The sequence below is a fragment of the Musca autumnalis genome, unplaced genomic scaffold (assembly GCF_047663935.1).
Source record: "Musca autumnalis isolate F117 unplaced genomic scaffold, ASM4766393v1 scaffold_1, whole genome shotgun sequence".
NCBI classification, from domain to species: Eukaryota; Metazoa; Arthropoda; class Insecta; order Diptera; family Muscidae; genus Musca; species Musca autumnalis.
In genome coordinates this window covers 64869843-64893578 of record NW_027411644.1, presented here as the reverse complement: position 1 = coordinate 64893578, position 23736 = coordinate 64869843, and the positions used below count along the sequence as shown (strand labels likewise).

The following is a 23736-nucleotide window of genomic DNA, read 5'->3' as shown; positions in this document are numbered from 1 at the left end:
ACGTCAAAGGATGACTTCAAAGTAAGTTACAGATCAACAGCAATGCCCCTACTTTTAAAAATGTGCGCTGCGATGAGATTTTTTGCGGAGGGAGGTTTCCAAAAGTCCCATGGCAATGATTACAACAATTGCATGGCTCAGTCTACATTGTCGAACGTATTGAAGGAAGTTGTCCACTTGATAGAGGACAAATTGTGCAAAAATTGATTGGATCGTTTCGAAGTTTACGGAGGAGGAAAACAGACAAAACAAAAATCATTTTTATTTAAAAACGAAATTCCCTGGTACAGTCGGCTGTAAAGATGGAACACATGTGCAATCCAGACTCTCTGCCACTCTTCAGGTGTTTGTGTTGGAGGTCCATGGCTGTTTAAACTGTCCGAAATGGACCTCCACGCCTCATCTGCTGTGGCTTTGGTTTCACCAAAAACCCGAACTCGTCGGGCTAAGTTTGGATTTGCACTCAATTTATCAATTAATATTTCAAACTGTTGCTTTGTCGTTATTTTCACCATATTTTTGATACACAAAATTAATTAATCATGCAAAGAATCAACAATTGTTGAGAAAATGTTTTTTCCTTTCAATTTTACTTCTAGTTTCTTCGAAAATATTCACTGCAACCGAAAATAACTGGTTGCTGAAAAATAGCCGGTTCGTCAACTGAGTTTCGCAACTTCAGTTGAAGGTTTCAATACAAAACGATAAATGCTATCGATAATCGACCCCTCAATTCATTCTCAAATAATTGGTCTGTTCCAGTACTGCAAGAATCTACTAATTTTTACTATTTTTTCCGATAACATAAAGGAAAAAATGTTATCGTAGTAAAAAATAGTTGCTAGTAGTAGATTCTTGCAGTACTGGAACAGACCAATTATTACCGACATTCGAAGGTTTTCCTGCCACAAACTGAGTGACGAATGAATCGTTTTCATTCTCGAACAAAATATTCGCAAAGCTATCGAGATACATTCAAAAACGATATCGTTTTCGATAGCAATGGTATGGTGGGCTGTTTCGGCAAGATGTTTACAAACACCAAAGAGAGTGAAAACAAAAATGTTTATTATGTATGTACTAAACTAGTGGTGCTCAAATCAAACACATATAGCCCATTTATATATGACTTCATTAGCCGGATTTAGCACATAATCAGGTTTTATTTGCTAAATCCAGCCAAAATCTACCAGATTTCCCATACAAAAATAATCCTCCTATTGAGTGGATTTGTTTTAAATCTGGCATAAATCCTCGTATACAACTCTGTTTTTTGCAACATGTTGCTAGAAAACACAAAAAGTTGCAAGCTGGCACAAGAAACAAGGTAGATGCATCGGTGAATTGGTACACTAAAAATAATTTAAAATGTAAAAATTTTGTAAACAAGGCGGAAAAATTAAATTTGTTTTGATGTACAAAGTTGATTTTAATCAACAAAGACTAATATTTACGATGTCTAAACGATAAAATAATTAGTTTATTTATTTTAGATGGGCAAACTGCGATAGAAACGTACGTCAAATTACAAATTTATTGTTTAATACTGAAAATGTTAGCACATTATGCTACTAATGCTAACTAGAGAGCAAATAAAGAATTATTTTATCGCAGTTTGCCCATCTAAAATAAATTAACGAATTATTTTATCGTTTAGACATCGTAAATAGTAGTCTTGGTTGATTAAAATCAACTTTGTACATCAAAACAATTTTAATTTTTCCGCCTTGTTTACAAATTTTTACATTTTAAATTATTTTTAGTGTAGCAATTCACCGATGCATCTACCTTGTTTCTTGTGCCAGCTTGTTGTATACGAGGATTTATGCCAGATTTAAAACAAATCCACTCAATACGAGGATTTGTTTTTATATGGGAAATCTGGTAGATTTTGGCTGGATTTAGCAAATAAAACCTGATAATGTGCTAAATCCGGCTAATGAAGTCATATCTAAATGGGCTATAAGAGTGTCTTTCCTTTACTAAACAACGGCAGATGAGATTAAAGCAGCAATTGGAGACCCACTACGTCGCGAATTCATATAAACGGTGGCCGAAAATAGGAGTTGACGTAGGTGGATGAATTTTGGTACAAGTACGTATTGTTGAAAATCCTTCTACTTGGAATGTTCTCTATCGACTCACATCAATATATTTGAACTCCAAGGTACTTGGTTTTGACCATTTTTCACCGCTGTCGTGACACTGTGCGACCCCTTACTCGCGAGCAAGCAAATATTCCCTGTAGGAAATGTCAATAGTGAATCTATACTGACTTACTACTGACATTTGGTGTGTCTTTTTACTTACTAAATGTGTCTGAAACAATTTTTTCAGCAACTTTTCCTTTATACAACTGTCAAAATCTGCAACATTAGTAATAATTATTGCTAATTATCACATAAAAAGACACACCAATTGTCAACAGTACTACTGACAAAGTGTAGACAACTCATGTAATTTCCTATGGACATTTTGTATGAACGTGTCATTGGAAAGTCAGTAGTAACGTTGGAATTAGTATGCCAGAAGTTGCTGACGTACCATGTATTGACATTGGATGTAGTAAGACAGTATAAACATTGGAGGTTGTGAGTCAATAGAGACATTGGAGTGAGTCAATAGTTTATAAAGAACGATATGGAGACATTGGTACCAGACTTTTACTATTAAATTTTTTGGTTAAATTTTTTTGCAACTTTCAGGCCATTTTCTCAGGAAGTATGGAAACCTTATCTAAGTCTGGTACACATTTCACGATGTGCAAAGTATGGACCAAATCGGTTACTCCCTTAAAAGAGTTATCGTGAGCACAAATTTTCCGAACATATCCACCGCTTAGGTGGCGCCCAATTAATATATTTTATATCATTTCTTTTTTATATGCAAAATTTAATAGATTTTGTGGACAAACATGTTACAGAAAAGGGATTTTTTCCGACATTTGTATGCGCACTATCTCATATGTCAATCTTTAGGTTGCATTATTGGCCGACTTTGCTCTCAAACACATTTTCATCCGATGTATCATATGATGCATTAAATAACCTAGTCTGTCAAATTAAGATAAAGTTTGCAGAATACAGATGGGCGCCCCTGTTTTAGACAAATGGATTGTAAACATTAAGGCCTGAATACATAAACAGCCTCGTCGCCTGGCTTTCTTGCCTGCTTCATTTCTCAGATAATAAAAATAAAAGAATAAAGAAGGCCGAGCCAATTTCGAACTTTTCTTTTTCATTCGTTTATTTTTGTTATGTCTGAAATGAAGCAGGCAAGCAAGGCGAGGCAGCTTATTGACTCTTCTTAACCCTTGGTGACCCGATGTTGTCTCTGGGCAATTTTGCATATTTGTGTATTCATATTTCCCACACCATTTGAGATATTTATATGTATTCGTTATAATGCGGCTTCTACACGGACTGTATTTTTCATAACGACTGTCATTTTTTACAGATCATAATTTTGAACACATGGTGTGAAATAAAAAGAAATTACAATATATCAAATTGATATGGCAATACACAACTACTTTTTACGAATAGAACGCGCACTATTCTCGTCAGTACAACAATAGGAAAACAGTTGTTTTGTTGGTTCGCAATATAAAAGGCCATTTATAGCTCATTTAGACTAGCCGTAAATCCTCGACTGGATTTAATAAATCCAGTACAAATCTCATTGCATTTAGATATACATTTTGGAGGATTTAAATGGCAGTCAGCTGATTTTTGTTCATAGCACAATTACCAAGGTAGATGCATCTGATCGAATTTGAAACGTCAAAAGAATTTTTTGTAAATTGAATTGGTCTTAAAAAACATACGTCAAATTACAAATTTATTGTTTAATACTGAAAATGTTAGCACATTATGCTACTAATGCTAACTAAAGAGCAAATAAAGAATTACTTTATCGCAGTTTGCCCATCTAAAGCAAATAAACGAATTATTTTTTTCGTTTAGATATCGTAAATATCAGTCTTGGTTGATTAAAATCAACTTTCTACATCAAAACAATTTTAATTTTTCCGCCTTGTTTACAAATTTTTACATTTTAAATTATTTTTAGTGTAGCAATTCACCGATGCATCTACCTTGTTTCTTGTGCCAGCTTGTAACTTTTTGTATTTTCTAGCAACATGTTGCAAAAAACAGAGTTGTATACGAGGATTTATGCCAAATTTAAAACAAATCCACCCAATACCAGGATTTATTTTTGTATGGGAAATCTGGTAGATTTTGGCTGGATTTAGCAAATAAAACCTGATAATGAGCTAAATCCGGCTAATGAAGTCATATCTAAATTCTATAAGGTCTTTCGCATTATAATCCCAGCAAAAAAATTTTGAAAGTTGTGCAATTGGAGTTATGATTTCATAACATCTTCGGATGTAGTCCAATACATTTTATAAGCAGTTGCTGTAGAGATCCCTACAGAAAAAAACAGTTGGTTGATCCCTACACATTTCTTCAAGAGATAAGCAATAGTGTATACATTTCGAAGAATTTGTTATAAAATAAAGAAATAACAACTTAAGCTGCGAAAATTTTTGAGGTAATTCACAAGACGGACATTTTTAATGGAGTGGAGTTGGAGTCCATGTCGAAACCTGAACTAGTGATGGGAAAGAGACATAAAAAAAACTTTAGGATGATGAAAGAAAATCAGATGCAGTAGGATTAAATCAATATGATAATTAGATTTGTCTACAATTTGCGTAGATCTCAACATGTTTCTGCTCATGCCAGTAACTTTCTTGGAGTTCCCTTTAAAATATATGTTAAAGAACGTGTTATATCATTTCTTTACAAATCTGTGCTTTCGACCTACCTGGTGTTCTACGAGAAAGACTGTGTTTTTTCAGATCTACTAGGAATACACAATTACGTTACCCGCGTTTTTCGTCATCCGTTTACGAAAGATCATTTATTGTTCGCTCTGCGCGTTTGTGGAACGAACTTCCCACTGAGCTACGTCAATTTTCTTTTTCCCGAAGAGTATTTCGTAACAAGTTTGAAAGCTTTGCTCTCAGAACAACTGAACCATAGTAGGTTCGACAGACATACATATATGTATGTTAATGATGTTTTTTTAGCAGCGTCGGCTGATGTTGCTGAGTAGATTCTGTTTGCTCTGGCATTGATTTGATCATTTTTGGAACCATCAGCAATAGATGTAATTTGTATACGTATTTATTTATTTATGACTGGGGAGCCTATACTATATTTTGTTTTTGCTTAAAAATTGTTAATTACTTAATAATAGTTTTAAGATTTTTTGTTATGCAGAATATGATTTTGTAGTAGTTATGCGCATTGCGATGTTTATTGGCTTAAAAGCTTTAATCGCAATAAATGAATAAATAAATAAATCGAGAACGGAGGAAGTAAGCGCAAATGTGATTGAATTTAATGGAAACTTTTTTAATTTGTTTTTATATAATAAAGTTTTTTGTGGTCTTGTTTTACACAAATAAAAAATGCATTTAATTTATTTTGGGATTTTCGCAATGGCTTGAATTTTTATTGCATCTTAAGACTGACTAAAAATTCAATCCGAATAGTGCCTTTAAATTCAATCCAAAACACTACATAAAAAGCTGGGATTTAGATCGAATATGGAGTGCATCCTAGCTGTGTGCTGTGGAAGCAAAATAGAGTGCATCCTAGCTGCGCGCTCTCTTGTAAAATTCATAAGTGAATTCATAGGATGTACTCCAACGGCAAATGTACTGTACACTTGTAGTGATTCAACTGCATCCGCGGATGCAAACTTTTTGCTGGGATGTAGATTAAACCAGCCAAGATCACCCATATACGTTAACGTGGCTACAACAACAACATATGTTCTCCCTTTTCCTCATCTGCCGTGGTTTAGCAAAGGAATCGTTCACTCAGAGAGACTAATGCACAAAATCTTTTGAGTAGGGGTGAGCAAGCCTGTGTGTTAGCACAGGCAAATTGTGAAAACGTACTCTTAGTTTTTTGTGAACCATAAACAATTAAAAGTTTATGCAATTTTTTATTTATATTTTTTAATAATTTGCATTGTGGACGATTTTAGACAACATTAACTGTTAAAAAATGTTGAAATAAGTAATGAAACATCAAGAAAAATTAAATATTAATTCTCCCATAAATTTGCCTCTCTCTCGATTTTGCTCAGCTCTGCTTTTGAGCATCACCGGATTAAACGAACAACATCCAGTAACAATTCGTACAAATTTTGAGTAAACGAACACACATAATAAATCCTCGTATTGAGTGGATTTGTTCAAAGACATAAATACAACAAGATAAGACATTTTTTTGGTATCATTCTTAAGTGAATTGCTTTTGAATTTAACATGATGTTATGTTACGATATAGTGAAATAACATTTTTATCTTTTATACATTTTTACGTATTTAACCGATTTACCGATCCAATTGACATGGAATTATTTTTGAATAGATCCTTGAATTCATAAATTTCGTTTCTGATACCATTACATGAAATGTTCCTCCTTGGTTGCGATTTTGAATTAACTGCAACATGTTAAGGGTAATGTTTCTATACATAATTTCGTAAACATTTTTTTGTTGCATGCATTTTGTCTGGTCTTTATTACTTTATGTCTTTGATTTGTTTTAATAAATCGTCGTATACAACTCTGTTTTTTGCAACATGTTGCTAGAGAATACAAAAAGTCGCAAACTGGCACAAGAAAAAAGGTAGATGCATCGGTGAATTGCTACAACAAAAAATAATTTAATTTATTTAATTGTTATCTTATTAGGACGAAGGTCATTTATTTGTGAGATTTTTTATTTAATTGAATTAATTGAGCTATCATGACCTAAGGAGTTTGTATTGAAAAAGTGATATCTAGCGTATGTGTGTGGACTAGATATCACTTATTGAACAAGTGATATCTAGCGTATGTGTGTGGACTAGATATCACTTTTTCAATACAAACTCCTTAGGTCATGATAGCTCAATTAATTCAATTAAATAAAAATAATTTAAAATGTCAAAATTTGTAAACAAGGCGAAAAAATTAATTTGATTAATTAAGTTGATTTTAATCAAACAAGACTAATATTTACGATGTCTAAACGACACAATAGCTGTGTTCCTTTACTTACCTGAGGTTACCATTTTTACCATTTGTTACCATTTTTAACATGCAAAGCGTTCCTTAATCCCGAAAAGTGGCAAAACTGGAAGCAATTTTTAAGAGAGTGAGAGAGGAGAGAGAGCGAAATGGCTTTCTCTTCTACCACAGGCTACCAGCAAAATTTCTGCATGTAAAAAATGGCAGAACTGATTTTTCGACTTTTGTTTGACGATTATTTCACAATGAAGAAGAAAATGGACGAAAAACAGTAGAAAAAGTCAAACGCTGACAAATCTAAATTAACAAGTAAGAAAGTATCAGTCAGCTGAGCCGACAGAGATATACCCTCAGCCACGTACCCGAAGAAACAAAGTTAACACAATACTTCTGTAGGTTTTTTAGCTGTTGGAAAAATTTTCCAGGATGGAAAGGGCCGCAAAAAACTATATGTTGCAACAAAATTCAGAATCATCCAAGACGATTGAATTTTTTCCAAACTTTGGGTAGGGTGTACCCATCGGAGTGATCCGATGTAGTATATATTCGGACCTAATACAAATCTGTAGGAAATATTTTTTTCTTTATTAGTCTATGGATATTTTCCTTACAGACTATATAATTAAATATGTTGTACTTAATTTTCTGAATTTAAATATATTACAATTATACTTTTCAATTTACAAAGTTTGAGCTAAATCGATTTCTCTCTTAAAGGGTTATTTTACACATTAGCCAGTTTAGGTGGTGCCGGTAGTATTTTCTGGACCTTTTTGTATCATTATCTCAGGAAGTATGGACTTTCCCACGAAAAAAAATTACAACGTCGTAACAGGGGCCGCAAGTGCAACCTGCTGCGTCACAAATTAATAAGATCAGAGAGGAGTTGTTAAACTATACTTTTTCCAAATTTTGTGTGGGAGGCACTCAAATGAGTGGACCGATATAGTCCATATTAGAACTCGATCTATGCCTGAAAGTAATATTACCAATAGCAAAGTTTGGCTTAATTCGGTTATTCCCTCCTAGAGTTATCATGCCCACAATCTTGGCGAAAAATTTTGAACCTTTGTGGGGGAGGTACCGGAAGGAGTGGACCGATATGGTCTATCTTCGAATTTAAACTAAGTTTGGACAAAATATTGAAAGTTATCGTGCACTCCAACTACGACACATGGTATTATATGGGTTGTTTGCAGTTTTCGTGCTGATTTCTGAGGATATATGGACTTGCTCCCGAGAAAAATAATATCGTCGTAATGGGGGTAGTGAATACAAGTGGCTGCAACAAAAATAAAAGCGATTCGAGAGCAGGCCTTAAACTGCACTTAAGCAAAATTTTGTGTGGGAGGTACCCGAAAGAGTGAACCAATAGGGTCCATATTGGAACCTCATCTATGTCTGGTAGAAATGTCACGATGTGCAAAGTATGGACTAATTCGGTTACTCCCTTCAAGAGTTATCGTGCGGACAATTTTTCCGAACATTTTTGAACTTTTGTGGGGGAGGTACCTGAAGGAGTGGACCGATATGGCCCATCTTCGAACTTAAATCAAATCTGGACAAAATATTTCGATACCCAAAATTTGAACCGAATCAATTGATCCGTTCGAGAGTTATCGTGCGCACCAGCCAGCCAGACAGACAGACAGACGGACGGACATTGCTAGATCGACTCAAAATTGTCTGAAACGGATATCTTACAAACATACTTGGGGTCTAAAACCATTATTTCAATGAGGCACATTTTTGGCCGTATCAAAGTGTAAATACCCTCTTTAGCCTAAAGGCTGAGGGTATAAAAACTGTGAAATAAAAGACGAAAATTTATTTTTTATGTTTCCTTTTGACATTGCTGCCAGATCTACCATTTTTCCGTTCCTTTACTTTTCTGGTAAAAATGTTCATGAGAGAGCAATTTTGACACTTTTCTCTTTTACCACTCTTACCATTAAAAAAGTAAAGGAACAAAGCTAATAATTCATTAGTTAGCATTAGTAGCATAATGTGTTAATATTTTCAATATTTTGAACAATAAACTTATAATTTTCCGTATGTTTTTTGAGACGAATTTAATTTACAACAACTTCTTTTGGACGTTTCAAATTCGATCAAATGGGCTGATGCATGGTATAAGTAAAGAGGTAGATTTAAATGAAAAAAATTTATAGAACCCTTGTTTTTTTTGAATTCCTAAAACTTCAAAATAAAAGCAACAGGTGGGTTTGTTTACAATGCATTTTTTGAGCATTTTATAAAAAACGCGAAAAATGAATGAAGAGTTAAGTTTTCTCCACATAGTCGAGTTGTGAATATGATAAACTGATTGTTTCAATGCAAATCTCAGCAATTTCTTCCATACAAATGGTCTAAAAACAATTTTAAAAATAATTGAATTCGATTGTTTTTAAAATTGTTTGACATATTATTCAAACACCACACACACATACACAGTTTGTTTATATTGTTTTGAAGTTTTAGGCATACTCGAATGAAAAAAATTTAAATTGACATAAAGCTTTGGCTAACCTTTCTTATTAAACCATGGGCTGATGCATCTACCTTGGTAATTGCGTTATGAACAAAAATCCTCCAAAGGTATATCTAAATCAGCTATGAACAAAGCAGTACTCTAGCGTCGATTCATGGCACAAATACTACAGTCACGCATATTATTTTGTGCATCATTGATCTAAATCATGGCACAATAAATAGGTACAGCGGCAAAACCAGCTGGTTATCACACTTGTTGTCAAAATGCATTATTGTGAATAATAACACATACAAAATGTAAACAAGCAATTCACAATAATACATTATTGTGACCAAATTTGACGTTTGGTATGATTTGATGTAACACCTTCTTATTCCACCATGATCTAAATGCAATGAGATTTGTACTGGATTTATTAAATCCAGTTGAGGATTTATGGCTAGTCTAAATGAGCTATCACTTTTTATTGCACACATCTCACGTGTGTGTGATATAAAAATATAAATGTAGTAGACCCACGATACCTCTCGATTTTCGGAATTTTGATAATTTTAGCTATAATGTTTAACTGAACCAAACTATCTGGCGTTTGAGGTTTCTAGCGGTCACAACACCTCTCCACAAAAATTGACAATATAGGTTCATGTTTTGGTATAGTTCGCATATAACCGTAACTCCCGATTTTCGGTCATTAATGTCCCTTTGTAGGCAATTTGGCTACATTAATGTCCCTTTGTAGGCAATTTGGCTACAAATTTCTAGTTTTTGAAGTTACGAGTATTTTCCAAAAAATTACTATGAGAAATTATTAAGTGTTATGTTAAGAGTACGTACAAACAATCTAATGATATATGGAAAGTCCTGCATTAGCCAGACTTGCCCTTTATTATACTAGTCTTTAACGTCGTTGACCAGTAGTGCGATTCTCTAACACATTTTTTGAGTTACCGACAAAAATCGGTAAAATTAAAACGCAAAATTATGAGAGAAAAGTTCAAATAAAAGTTGACAACACTCTTGCTATCGGTAGAACTTTACGACTACTTTTTATTCGTCGCTAACTTACCGAAAAACATCGGTAATTACCGAAATTATAAGCATTTTAATTTTACCGACAACTGTCGTTAACTCAAAAAATGAGTTAGAGAATCGCACTACTGATAGAGGTAAAAATCAGGGTATAGAACAACAGTTTTTGCACATCATTTTTTCTATCGAAATCAACGACAAAACTACTGAAAACGATGGGGACCAATTATTCCACCATTCTGATTCCTAAAATGGAATAAAAAGCGAAAAATTTGGAAATTATTAATCGATTATTGTGGTGCATCATTTTCAATGCTCAATTTAAAAATGTCAATTTTTAGTATAATACTATGTTTACAATTACGAAATCCACTCGATTTCAACTGTCATTTCCTTTGCGTATACGTCAAATGAAAACTCATCTGAAATCGAGTTGATTTCATTTGACGTTTGAGCAATGAAATTGACAGTTGAAATCGATTAGATTTCGTAAATGTATAGTGTAACGGTCCTGCAAACTGAATATTTTTGTCATCTTATAGAAAAAGTTTACATTTTTTATTTCAGGTTGCATCATTTTCAGTGACAGTCACAGTATGTTCAAATATGCCTTTCATAAAAAAATCAGCTAAATATTGCAATAATGTACTGTCGTTAAGACTTAACGACTACTTTTTTTGATCGTTAACAATAATTTTCGGTAATTAACGATATATTTTACCGACAAAAATCGTTAAAATTGGTATACAGAATAGCACTTACCGAAAATTATCGTTAACTACCGACAATCGTCTTTAATTCTGTCGTTAAGGAATTACAGATCTGTAGTGGGATTCTGTAACACATTTTTGCTGTTACCGACAAAAATCGGTAAAATTAAATCGCAAAATTATGACTAAAAACATAAAGAAAAAATGGCATCGCTGTTTGTATCGGTAGAGGCTACCGACTACTTTTTATCCATCGTTAACTTACCGAAAAATTTCGTTAATTATCGAAATTATAAGCATTTTAATTTTACCGACAATTATCGATAACAGCAAAAATGAGTTACAGAATCCCACTACTGCACTACCAATGATGTACCAATTCGTTTTTTTTTTGGTCTCTTCGTTTCTTAATCTCGCCAGGTGAGTTAAATATATATTTTCAATACTTTTTTGGTAGCCATAGATATTTGTATTAAATTTTAAATAATAAACTTAGAACTAGTCTTCCATAACAAAAACAAAAAAAGAAGTAAATAATGAAATTATTATTTCCTATAATTAATGTAAAACTTTTACTCTATATACTCTATAAACTATATACTCTTATATGTACTACATTGAAACTATATAATGTAGAAGGCAAAACGAGACATTAAAACAGAAAAAAATAGAACTTGAAAACCCAACTTAGTACAAGTACTCTTGCAACGATTGTAGTTTGAAGTTGGAGTTCAGGAAATGAAATTAATTGAAAATTAAATTTTGAAGAGTTATTTTAGAAATAGTTTAATAGATTTTTATTTAATTTGTATGATCATTTAGTAAAACATACTTTTTAGTTGTAGCAGAAGGACATTTGGGTGGGGGGACTAATGCATATTAAAACAAAGTTTGTTTACTTGCAAGTTCTCAATAAATAAAATATTTTGGGTTAATAAATAATGCCAAATGTTATTAAATCTCGAGTAAACTCACACAGCTAATATGTTTATGCTTGTTTTCATTACGAAATTCAATCGATTTCAACTGTCAATTCCTTCGTTTGACGTTTAATCAATGGAATTGACAGTTAAAATCTAGTGGTTTTCGTAAATGTAAACCAAGCATTAGTCTTCCACCTTAGACTATGTTTATACTGGCGTTATTATTATAATGAGAATGGCTCTTTCTTGATTTGGTTGCCAAATCGTCATTATCACTATAATAAACGCTATTATAAACGTACTCTTAGATTTGTACCACATTCATACTAATGCTAAGTTTACATTTACGAAATCCACTCGATTTCATCTGTCAATTCCATAGCTCAAACGTCAAATGAAATCTCATCTGAAATCCATTGGATTTCATTTGACGTTTAACCTATGGATTTGACAGATGAAATCGAGTGGATTTCGTAAATGTAAACATAGCATAAAACTAAAATCACAAAGAACATACTTTATGACATTTTGTAATAATTATTGTCTTATAAGAAATTATTGAGATTTTCCAATAAAATAAGTGATTTTAAAAATTGTTTATAAGAAAATATAACGAACCTCTATATATACAGCAGAATATATATACACCCTTTTATATAAACCATATATACAAAAAAGTATTTATCAATTTAGAAAAAATATATACTCAATTGTTTTGCTTTTTTCCTATGAAAACTCAATTTCTCTTTGAAAAAAAGAGGAAATTCTCTGAAAATTATTATAACAAATTTTTGAGAGAGAAACTTTATTAAAAATCTGAAAAAAAAACAATTCGAATTTGAAAATATTAAGTGAAATATATTTATAAATAAAAAACCCAACAATTATTTTGTTCTAAACCAAAAGAATTTTACAAAGTAAATAAAGCAACAAAGAAGAAGAATTTTTTCTTTCGTTATAAAAAAACATGGTAAATTTTTTAATTGTTGTTAAAAACAGATAGATGTGGAATAAACAGAAAAATATAGTAAGTTAAAAAATGTCATTAATTTAAAAGTTTAGTAAAAAAAATTGTTTGTGTAAACGTAACAAAAATATATACCTAAAATGCTGTAGTTTAGTTGTGCACCTTGGTCGCTGATGTAAAACAAAATGTAAATCTTTTAAAATTTAAATCGAAAAAAAGTTGTATTTTAGTTGATATGTAATGTATATTTTAAAAGATTTTTGTAATTGTGTAACTTGTAATATCTTCTTATATAATTTTAAATATATAATTTTCTACAACTCTAAATAGATAGTAAAAAAATTATTGTAGAATTTTTGGTTTAGATTTTTTTCTTTTACCTTTTTGTAAATGTTCGAATATTATCGCTTTTTTAAGCTTTTTTTCCTAATAAGTAGTACCAAAGCAATTCCCGATTTCTAGTGGCTTATATTTCTCTCAGTTTTAAATAATGTAATTTCGAAGAAAAAATAAACTATTTAATAGGACATTATCATTGAACTGAATTTAGGAAATTCTGTCAAATAAATCATCACAAAGGAGTTAACCCGGAAAAAGCTGTAATGTAAATTTCATGACTATCTGTCCATACATTACGTAAATTCCCAAAACACATGCGTGTCGACGTAAATCAGACTTATAGTACGGGTACATTAGAGGTTTTTACCGGGTTAACCCACTTCATGAGGATTTATTTGACGTTTGCGATATGGAATTGACATTTGAAACCCAAACCCACTGGGTTAATCCGGTTAAGTGTAACCGGGGTATTATAGTACGTTTATATATAACCGGATTTAACAAACCCACTGGGTTGTAAATGTCAACTCCTTTGTATATACGTCAAAGAAATCCACATTAACGTTTTCAAAATTCGATCACACGGACTGACGCATCTACCTTGATAATTGTGCTATGAACAAAAATCAGCTGACTGTCATTTAAATCCTCCAAAGGTATATCTAAATGCAATGAGATTTGTACTGGATTTATTAAATCCGGTTGAGGATTTATGGCTAGTCTAAATGAGCTATAACCCTGCAAAAGGCTATAATATAAACATGACCTAAGAGTACGAAATCCTGTGAATATCCAAAGGAAATCTGTTATTCAGCCTGGCTGAATAATGGTTTCCATAGTAAATTTGCTATTCAGCCTGGCTGAATTGTGAATTCCATAGGAATTCAGCTATTCAGCCTGGCTGAATTGTGATACATATAAGAAATCTTCTATTCAGTCTGGCTGAATTGTGATTTCCATAGGAAATCTGCTATTCAGCCTGGCTGAATAAGGATTTCTTTAGGAAGTCTGCTATTCGGCGTGTCAGAATAGTGGTTTTCATAGGATATCTGGTATTCAGCGTGGCTGAATGGTGATTTCATTCCATATTCATCCGGGCTGAATTGTAATTTCCATAGGGGATCTGCTATTCAGCCTGGCTGAATTGTGATTTCCGTTGGAAATCTAGCTAAATTGTGATTTCCGTTGGAAATCTGCTATTCAGCCTGGCTGAATTGTGATTTCCGTTGGAAATCTGCTATTCAGCCTGGCTGAATTGTGATTTCCGTTGGAAATCTGCTATTCAGCCTAGCAGAATAAGGATTGCTTTTGGAAATCTGCTATTCAGCCTGGCTGAATAAGGATTTTTTAGGAATTCTACTATTTACCCTGGCTGAATAAGGATTTCCTATGGAAATCTGCTATTCAGCCTGCCTGCATAAGGATTTCTTTAGGAAATCTGCTATTCAGCCTGGCTGCATAAGGATTTCTTGAGGAAATCTGCTATTCAGCCTGGCTGAATAAGGATTTCTCTAGGAAGTCTGCTATTCAGCTTGGCTGAATAAGGATCTGCTATTCAGCTTGGCTGAATAAGGCGTTTTAGGGAAAACTCCTATTTAGCCTGGCTGAATTAGCATTTCTTTAGGAAATCTGCTATTCAGCCTGGCTGAATAAGGATTTCTTTAGCAAATCTGCTATTCAGCCTGGCTGAATAAGGATTTCTTTAGGAAATCTGCTATTCAGCCTGGCTGAATAAGGATTTCTTTAGGAAATCTGCTATTCAGCCTGGTTGAATAAGGATTTCTTTAGGAAATCTCCTATTCAGCCTGGCTGAATAAGGTCTAGTCTGAAATATTAATGTTTTTTGAGGTATTTTAAAAGTTTTTCTTCTTAATTTGTTTTTGTATATAACTTACAATATATCTTAACACTAGAGAAAAATGTCCCCCCCCCCATCCTTAAATAAAACGTGAATCTAAACCTATCGTTAACATTTCTAAACAATACTTTATATAACGGGAAAAATAATACGATAACGACAAAATAGAAAATTAGTGATTCAATTCGTAACGATATCACCAATTTTAAATGCCTTTTAAATAAAAAATAAACAAATGAGAAAAAACACAACATTCATTTAAGAGAACACCCTCTTACTGCAACTTACATACGCAAACAAATACATACACATATTCGAACTTGAAATATGAGGAAAAAATGACAATATTCCCCTGACCGGAAAACATTGTTAAATAACAAACAATTTATAACTAAAACTATTACTACTACAAAAACAAAACATGCAATTTATAATGACAGAATACATACATACATATATGGTAGTTGTCTATTTGAAGAAAAACTATACACAATGAAATATAAAGCAATATAAATAATTAAATATAAATTAAGAATTTTTGGATATACAAATTAATAAAAATAAGGATATGAACACAAATACATATTCACTATAACATATACATACAAAAACAAAAATCTTAAAGAATATTATCGAATAAAAACTTTGTGGTCTATTAATGAATAAGAAGATATTCGACACAATACATACATACCCACACATATATACGTAGGCGTAATATAAAGAAACAAATTCATTAACTATACAAAATCAATAAGAAAACAACAACAACGTTTTGCTTGTTATACCTTATAATGTTGCCTATTAATTACATACATATTTATCCAATTATGATGTTAGTTATTTGGACATTTTGAAACAATATTCAGTATTATCTCAAATTTAAAAACAACAACAAATTTATATTGTGAAAACCTATTATCAAAAAAACAGAATTTTGCAAAATATATCTATGTACTGTAGTTTTGTGTTGCTCTGTTAGTAGTATCAAGAAGTAAACAAATTTCGAACATAAATCTAAATAATAAAACTAAAATGTTGTAAACGTAGTTGTAAAAGTTGTCATAGTAGAAGAACACTAACAAAAAGTTTAAAATAATTTGCTTTTCTTTTTTTCTTCTTAAGTACAAAATAATTTCATAGTTTTTTCTGTAAAGGCTTAATAATATTTTTAGTTTTCCATTAAAATCATTAGAAAGACACAATTCTACAATTGAAGCCCTATTCAGCCAGGCTGAATAGCGAATTTCATATAGAAATTACTATTCAGTCAGGCTGAATTAGAGATTTCCTATATAAATCTCTATTCAGCCAGGCTAAATTAGAGATTTCCTATAGAAATTACTATTCAGCCAGGCTGAATAAGAGATTTCCTACAGAAATCACTATTCAGCCAGGCTGAATAAGAGATTTCCTACAGAAATCACTATTCAGCCAGGCTGAATTAGAGATTTCCTATAGAAATCACTATTCAGCCAGGCTGAATTAGAGATTTCCTATAGAAATCACTATTCAGCCAGGCTGAATTAGAGATTTCCTATAGAAATCACTATTCAGCCAGGCTGAATTAGAGATTTCCTATAGAAATCACTATTCAGCCAGGCTGAATTAGCGATTTCCTATAGAAATCATTATTCAGCCAGGCTGAATAGCAAATTTCATATAGAAATCACTATTCAGCCAAGCTGAATATCAAATTTCCTATAGAAATCACTATTCAGGCTGAATTAGAGATTTCCTATAGAAATCACTATTCAGCCAGGCTGAATTAGAGATTTCCTATAGAAATCATTATTCAGCCAGGCTGAATTAGAGATTTCCCATAGAAATCACTATTCAGCCAGGCTGAATTAGAGATTTCCAACAGAAATCACTATTCAGCCAGGCTGAATTAGAGATTTCCTATAGAAATCACTATTCAGCCAGGCTGAATTAGAGATTTCCTATAGAAATCACTATTCAGCCAGGCTGAATTAGAGATTTCCTATAGAAATCACTATTCAGCCAGGCTGAATTAGAGATTTCCTATAGAAATCACTATTCAGCCAGGCTGAATTAGAGATTTCCTATAGAAATCACTATTCAGCCAGGCTGAATTAGAGATTTCCTATAGAAATCACTATTCAGCCAGGCTGAATTAGAGATTTCCTATAGAAATCACTATTCAGCCAGGCTGAATTAGAAATTTCCTATAGAAATCACTATTCAGCCAGGCTGAATTAAAAATTTCCTATAGAAATCACTATTCAGCCAGCCTGAATAGCAAATTGCTTATAGAAATCACTTTTCAGGCAGGCTGAGTAGCAAAATTACTATAGAAATCACTATTCAGCTAGGCAGATTTCCTGTGCAAACCGCTATACAGCCATGCTGAATAATAGATTTCATGTGGAAACCTCTATACAGCCATGCTGAATAGCAGATTTTATATGGAAATACCTATTCAGCCAAGTTGAATAGCAAATATCCTAGTTTAGAAATCATCGAATAATAATGAAAATATCACAAAAACATTACGTACTTGTATTACAACAACATAAAACAAAGTATTAAATGAGTAAACAATAATATCAAATAATATTAATATTATTATTGAAATAAAAAATGCAATAAAGTAATTATTTATTTGTTGTAGTTTTTGTTTTAGCCTTTAGCTTCAACGACCGATATCAGTATCTTGAGAAAAAAGTATTTTTTCTATTGATTTTTCTATTAATTTTTCATTATTTTCCTAGGTTGTACGTTAATGCTGGCCCCTAACTCGCTTCTCTTAAGTATATAAAGTAAAGCACAATTTTGTTTCTTTTTAATTTTAAAACAATCAATATCGTAGAGGAAATCTGTCATAAGTAGTATGAGTAATTTTGTAATTTGATATTCCAATTTTGAAATTTTGTGGTTTCTTTTATTTTACCTAAAACTTTTCATTTCATGTAATGGTTTTGAAAATACCTCTTATTTTATTTTAATTTACATATATAGTAGTTTAGTGTAAACTTTATGTGGTAAGTATGTACTTTATTTAGTTAATAAGAATCTTAATCACTTACCTCGGCATGTTTCAAAATATTTTTTGGATGAAATAATAAACTTCGGGGTTTTTCTAACCAACCTGCCATTGGAGCTAGAATAAGGAAGATTTATCAATACGAGTATATCAGCCACGGCTGAAAAGCAAATATCTCATGGAAACATCTATTCAGCCAGGCTGAATAGCAGATTTCCTATGGAAACATCTATTCAGCCAGGCTGAATAGCAGATTTCCTATGGAAACATCTATTCAGCCAGGCTGAATAGCAGATTTCCTATGGAAACATCTATTCAGCCAGGCTGAATAGCAGATTTCCTATGGAAACATCTATTCAGCCAGGCTGAATAGCAGATTTCCTATGGAAACATCTATTCAGCCAGGCTGAATAGCAGATTTCCTATGGAAACATCTATTCAGCCAGGCTGAATAGCAGATTTCCTATGGAAACATCTATTCAGCCAGGCTGAATAGCAGATTTCCTATGGAAACATCTATTCAGCCAGGCTGAATAGCTGATTTCCTATGGCAACATCTATTCAGCCAGGCTGAATAGCTGATTTCCTGTGGAAACATCTATTCAGCCAGGCTGAATAGCTGATTTCCTGTGGAAACATCTATTCAGCCAGGCTGAATAGCAGATTTCCTATGGAAACATATATTCAGCCAGGCTGAATAGCAGGTTTCCTATGGAAACATATATTCAGCCAGGCTGAATAGCAGGTTTCCTATGGAAACATCTATTCAGCCAGGCTGAATAGCAGGTTTCCTATGGAAACATCTATTCAGCCAGGCTGAATAGCAGGTTTCCTATGGAAACATCTATTCAGCCAGGCTGAATAGCAGGTTTCCTATGGAAACATCTATTCAGCCAGGCTGAATAGCAGGTTTCCTATGGAAACATCTATTCAGCCAGGCTGAATAGCAGGTTTCCTATGGAAACATATATTCAGCTAGGCTGAATAGCAGATTTCCTATGGAAACATCTATTCAGCCAGGCTGAATAGCAGATTTCCTATGGAAATATCTATTCAGCTAGGCTGAATAGCAGATTTCCTATGGAAACATCTATTCAGCCAGGCTGAATAGCAGATTTCCTATGGAAACATCTATTCAGCCAGGCTGAATAGCAGGTTTCCTAGGGAAACATATATTCAGCCAGGCTGAATAGCAGGTTTCCTATGGAAACATATAGACATCTATTCAGCCAGGCTGAATAGCAGGTTTCCTATGGAAACATCTATTCAGCCAGGCTGAATAGCAGATTTCCTATGGAAACATCTATTCAGCCAGGCTGAATAGCAGGTTTCCTAGGGAAACATATATTCAGCCAGGCTGAATAGCAGGTTTCCTATGGAAACATCTATTCAGCTAGGCTGAATAGCAGATTTCCTATGGAAACATCTATTCAGCCAGGCTGAATAGCTGATTTCCTGTGGAAACATCTATTCAGCCAGGCTGAATAGCAGGTTTCCTTTGGAAACATATGTTCAGCCAGGCTGAATAGCAGATTTCCTATGGAAACATATATTCAGCCAGGCTGAATAGCAGGTTTCCTATGGAAACATATATTCAGCCAGGCTGAATAGCAGGTTTCCTATGGAAACATCTATTCAGCCAGGCTGAATAGCAGGTTTCCTATGAAAACATATATTCAGCTAGGCTGAATAGCAGATTTCCTATGGAAACATCTATTCAGCCAGGCTGAATAGCAGATTTCCTATGGAAATATCTATTCAGCTAGGCTGAATAGCAGATTTCCTATGGAAACATCTATTCAGCCAGGCTGAATAGCAGGTTTCCTAGGGAAACATATATTCAGCCAGGCTGAATAGCAGGTTTCCTAGGGAAACATATATTCAGCCAGGCTGAATAGCAGGTTTCCTATGGAAACATATATTCAGCTAGGCTGAATAGCAGATTTCCTATGGAAACATCTATTCAGCCAGGCTGAATAGCTGATTTCCTGTGGAAACATCTATTCAGCCAGGCTGAATAGCAGGTTTCCTATGGAAACATCTATTCAGCCAGGCTGAATAGCAGATTTCCTATGGAAACATCTATTCAGCCAGGCTGAATAGCAGGTTTCCTAGGGAAACATATATTCAGCCAGGCTGAATAGCAGGTTTCCTATGGAAACATATATTCAGCTAGGCTGAATAGCAGATTTCCTATGGAAACATCTATTCAGCCAGGCTGAATAGCTGATTTCCTGTGGAAACATCTATTCAGCCAGGCTGAATAGCTGATTTCCTATGGAAACATCTATTCAGCCAGGCTGAATAGCTGATTTCCTGTGGAAACATCTATTCAGCCAGGCTGAATAGCTGATTTCCTGTGGAAACATCTATTCAGCCAGGCTGAATAGCTGATTTCCTGTGGAAACATCTATTCAGCCAGGCTGAATAGCTGATTTCCTGTGGAAACATCTATTCAGCCAGGCTGAATAGCTGATTTCCTGTGGAAACATCTATTCAGCCAGGCTTAATAGCAGGTTTCCTTTGGAAACATATGTTCAGCCAGGCTGAATAGCAGATTTCCTATGGAAACATATATTCAGCCAGGCTGAATAGCAGGTTTCCTATGGAAACATATATTCAGCCAGGCTGAATAGCAGGTTTCCTATGGAAACATCTATTCAGCCAGGCTGAATAGCAGGTTTCCTATGGAAACATATATTCAGCTAGGCTGAATAGCAGATTTCCTATGGAAACATCTATTCAGCCAGGCTGAATAGCAGATTTCCTATGGAAATATCTATTCAGCTAGGCTGAATAGCAGATTTCCTATGGAAACATCTATTCAGCCAGGCTGAATAGCAGATTTCCTAAGGAAACATCTATTCAGCCAGGCTGAATAGCAGATTTCCTATGGAAACATCTATTCAGCCAGGCTGAATAGCAGGTTTCCTAGGGAAACATATATTCAGCCAGGCTGAATAGCAGGTTTCCTATGGAAACATATATTCAGCTAGGCTGAATAGCAGATTTCCTATGGAAACATCTATTCAGCCAGGCTGAATAGCTGATTTCCTGTGGAAACATCTATTCAGCCAGGCTGAATAGCAGGTTTCCTAGGGAAACATATATTCAGCCAGGCTGAATAGCAGGTTTCCTATGGAAACATATATTCAGCTAGGCTGAATAGCAGATTTCCTATGGAAACGTCTATTCAGCCAGACTGAATAACAGATTTCGTATGAAAACGTCTATTCAGTCAGGCTGAATAGCTGATTTTGATATATTTGGAATTATTTACTTCAATTACATACTCAAATTCGATCTATTCCGACTTATTGCCTTTGTAAACATCCGCGGTTTCACCAGTCCATTAGATAACTTTGTTAGGGGCATAGCTAAAGCCATTTTATACGGTTTACAATTTTTATTGATTTGGAGAATATTGAAGTAATTGTTCACTAAAAAGAAAATAATAATAAGAAACTGAAAAAAGAAAACTGAATAATCATCGGCTTTTGTTGAAAAATCTGCGGGGTAATCACCACCGATAGCTTGATATACATAACTACAAAATGTTTGGGACTCATGTCCAACATAACTCTCATTCTCAATTTTAATAATTTTATTTTAAAATTAAGAGTTGAAAACCACCAACTCTCCGATCTAAAATACTTACCGTGAAATTTTATAATATTCTTTTTATCTCAAAAGAAAAAGCACACAGAAAATTTCGTCTATATTTGATAAATTAAAAAAAATATATAATTAAAAATTATGTCAAATTATTCGAAATAAATTTCCAAGTAGACCTGATTCAACATTCCGAAAATAAAAAGTTGTACTCCACTTTTGATGAAGTGGCATACGACGGCTCTGTGCCATAAAGGAAGGATCGGCTGTATTCAATATTCTCTTGCCACTTCTGGTATGTAACTAAAGAGATACGCTATACCCCAAAAATGTTCAAAACAAATCCGTTACATATAATTTAGAGTCGATTTAGCCATGCCATGTCATCTGTCTGTTTGGTCCAAACTTTGTATTTGTACAATATTTCTGCCAAAATTATATCAAGTTCGAATATTGATTATTTCGGTCCAACTCTTCGGGTACCTCCCCCACATAGTTTCAAAAATGTTTGCTTTAGTACAGTTTAAGATCTGTTCGAGGATTGTTTAGAAATATTCACTGATTGTAGTCCTGGTGGCCCAGATTACAACGACATACTTTTCTTTGTGGGCAAGTCCATGCTGACTCTCGAATTGAGTTCCTGATTTGGTCGCAACTTTGAATATCGTAAAATTTCTTCCAAACTTACATTACATAGTGCCAAGTCCATGCATTCGGAACTAGTGGCCCAAACGTTGAAAAAAATCATAAGGTGACCAACTAAAATTACTGATGAGAACGAGAAAGGTTCAAAAATCGAAGATCAACTTGCACCCGTTCGAGGATAATTTTGAAATTTTTACTGAAAATAGAAATAACCTCCAAGAGGGCTTTACATAGATAAGAGACCACTCCAAGAGGTCTTCTGTAGTAGAAGAATAGACTGACTTCCGAAACATCATTTGCTTTGTACTCGTGCATTAAACTAGGGGTTTTAGATCGATTTACCCATTACTGCAATTTCATAATATCATGGTTTAATAAGAAAGGTTAGCCAAAGCTTTATGTCAATTTAAATTTTTTTCATTCGAGTATGCCTAAAACTTCAAAACAATATAAACAAACTGTGTATGTGTGTGTGGTGTTTGAATAATATGTCAAACAATTTTAAAAACAATCGAATTCAATTATTTTTAAAATTGTTTTTAGACCATTTGTATGGAAGAAATTGCTGAGATTTGCATTGAAACAATCAGTTTATCATATTCACAACTCGACTATGTGGAGAAAACTTAACTCTTCATTCATTTTTCGCGTTTTTTATAAAATGCTCAAAAAATGCATTGTAAACAAACCCACCTGTTGCTTTTATTTTGAAGTTTTAGGAATTCAAAAAAAACAAGGGTTCTATAAATTTTTTTCATTTAAATCTACCTCTTTACTTATACCATGCATAATATTACTCTAGTATGGAACTCGACCTAAGAACCCCTTGTTTCATGCACGAATTCAAAGCAACTGACGTTTCCGAATTCAGCCATACTGTTCCAAGATGTATTCTGTAGATCTTCTGAGGAGGTCTACCATAGATAAAAAATCTCTACAAGGTCTTCTGAAAGAATATCCCTGCAAGAGGTATTCTATAGATAGAAGACCCCTTTAAGTGGTATTATATAGGGATAAATCCCTTCCAAGATGTCTTCTATATATAGATCGATGA

At 33.5% G+C, this 23736-nt stretch overlaps 1 protein-coding gene across 1 annotated transcript in view; it reads right to left on the bottom strand.

Annotated features, from left to right (window-relative positions):
* ymp (yellow-emperor) overlaps nt 1–22200 on the bottom strand; it is a 75342-nt gene extending 53142 nt beyond the window's left edge. The window contains exons 1-3 of the mRNA XM_073979461.1: nt 22084–22200; nt 21719–21865; nt 18469–18542 (exon numbers count right to left, since the gene is read on the bottom strand). Of these exons, the coding sequence (XP_073835562.1) occupies nt 18469–18542; nt 21719–21812 (168 nt within the window). The 5' untranslated portion in view covers nt 21813–21865; nt 22084–22200. The remainder of the gene's footprint in view (nt 1–18468; nt 18543–21718; nt 21866–22083) is intronic.
* Between the last annotated feature and the right edge of the window lie 1536 nt (nt 22201–23736).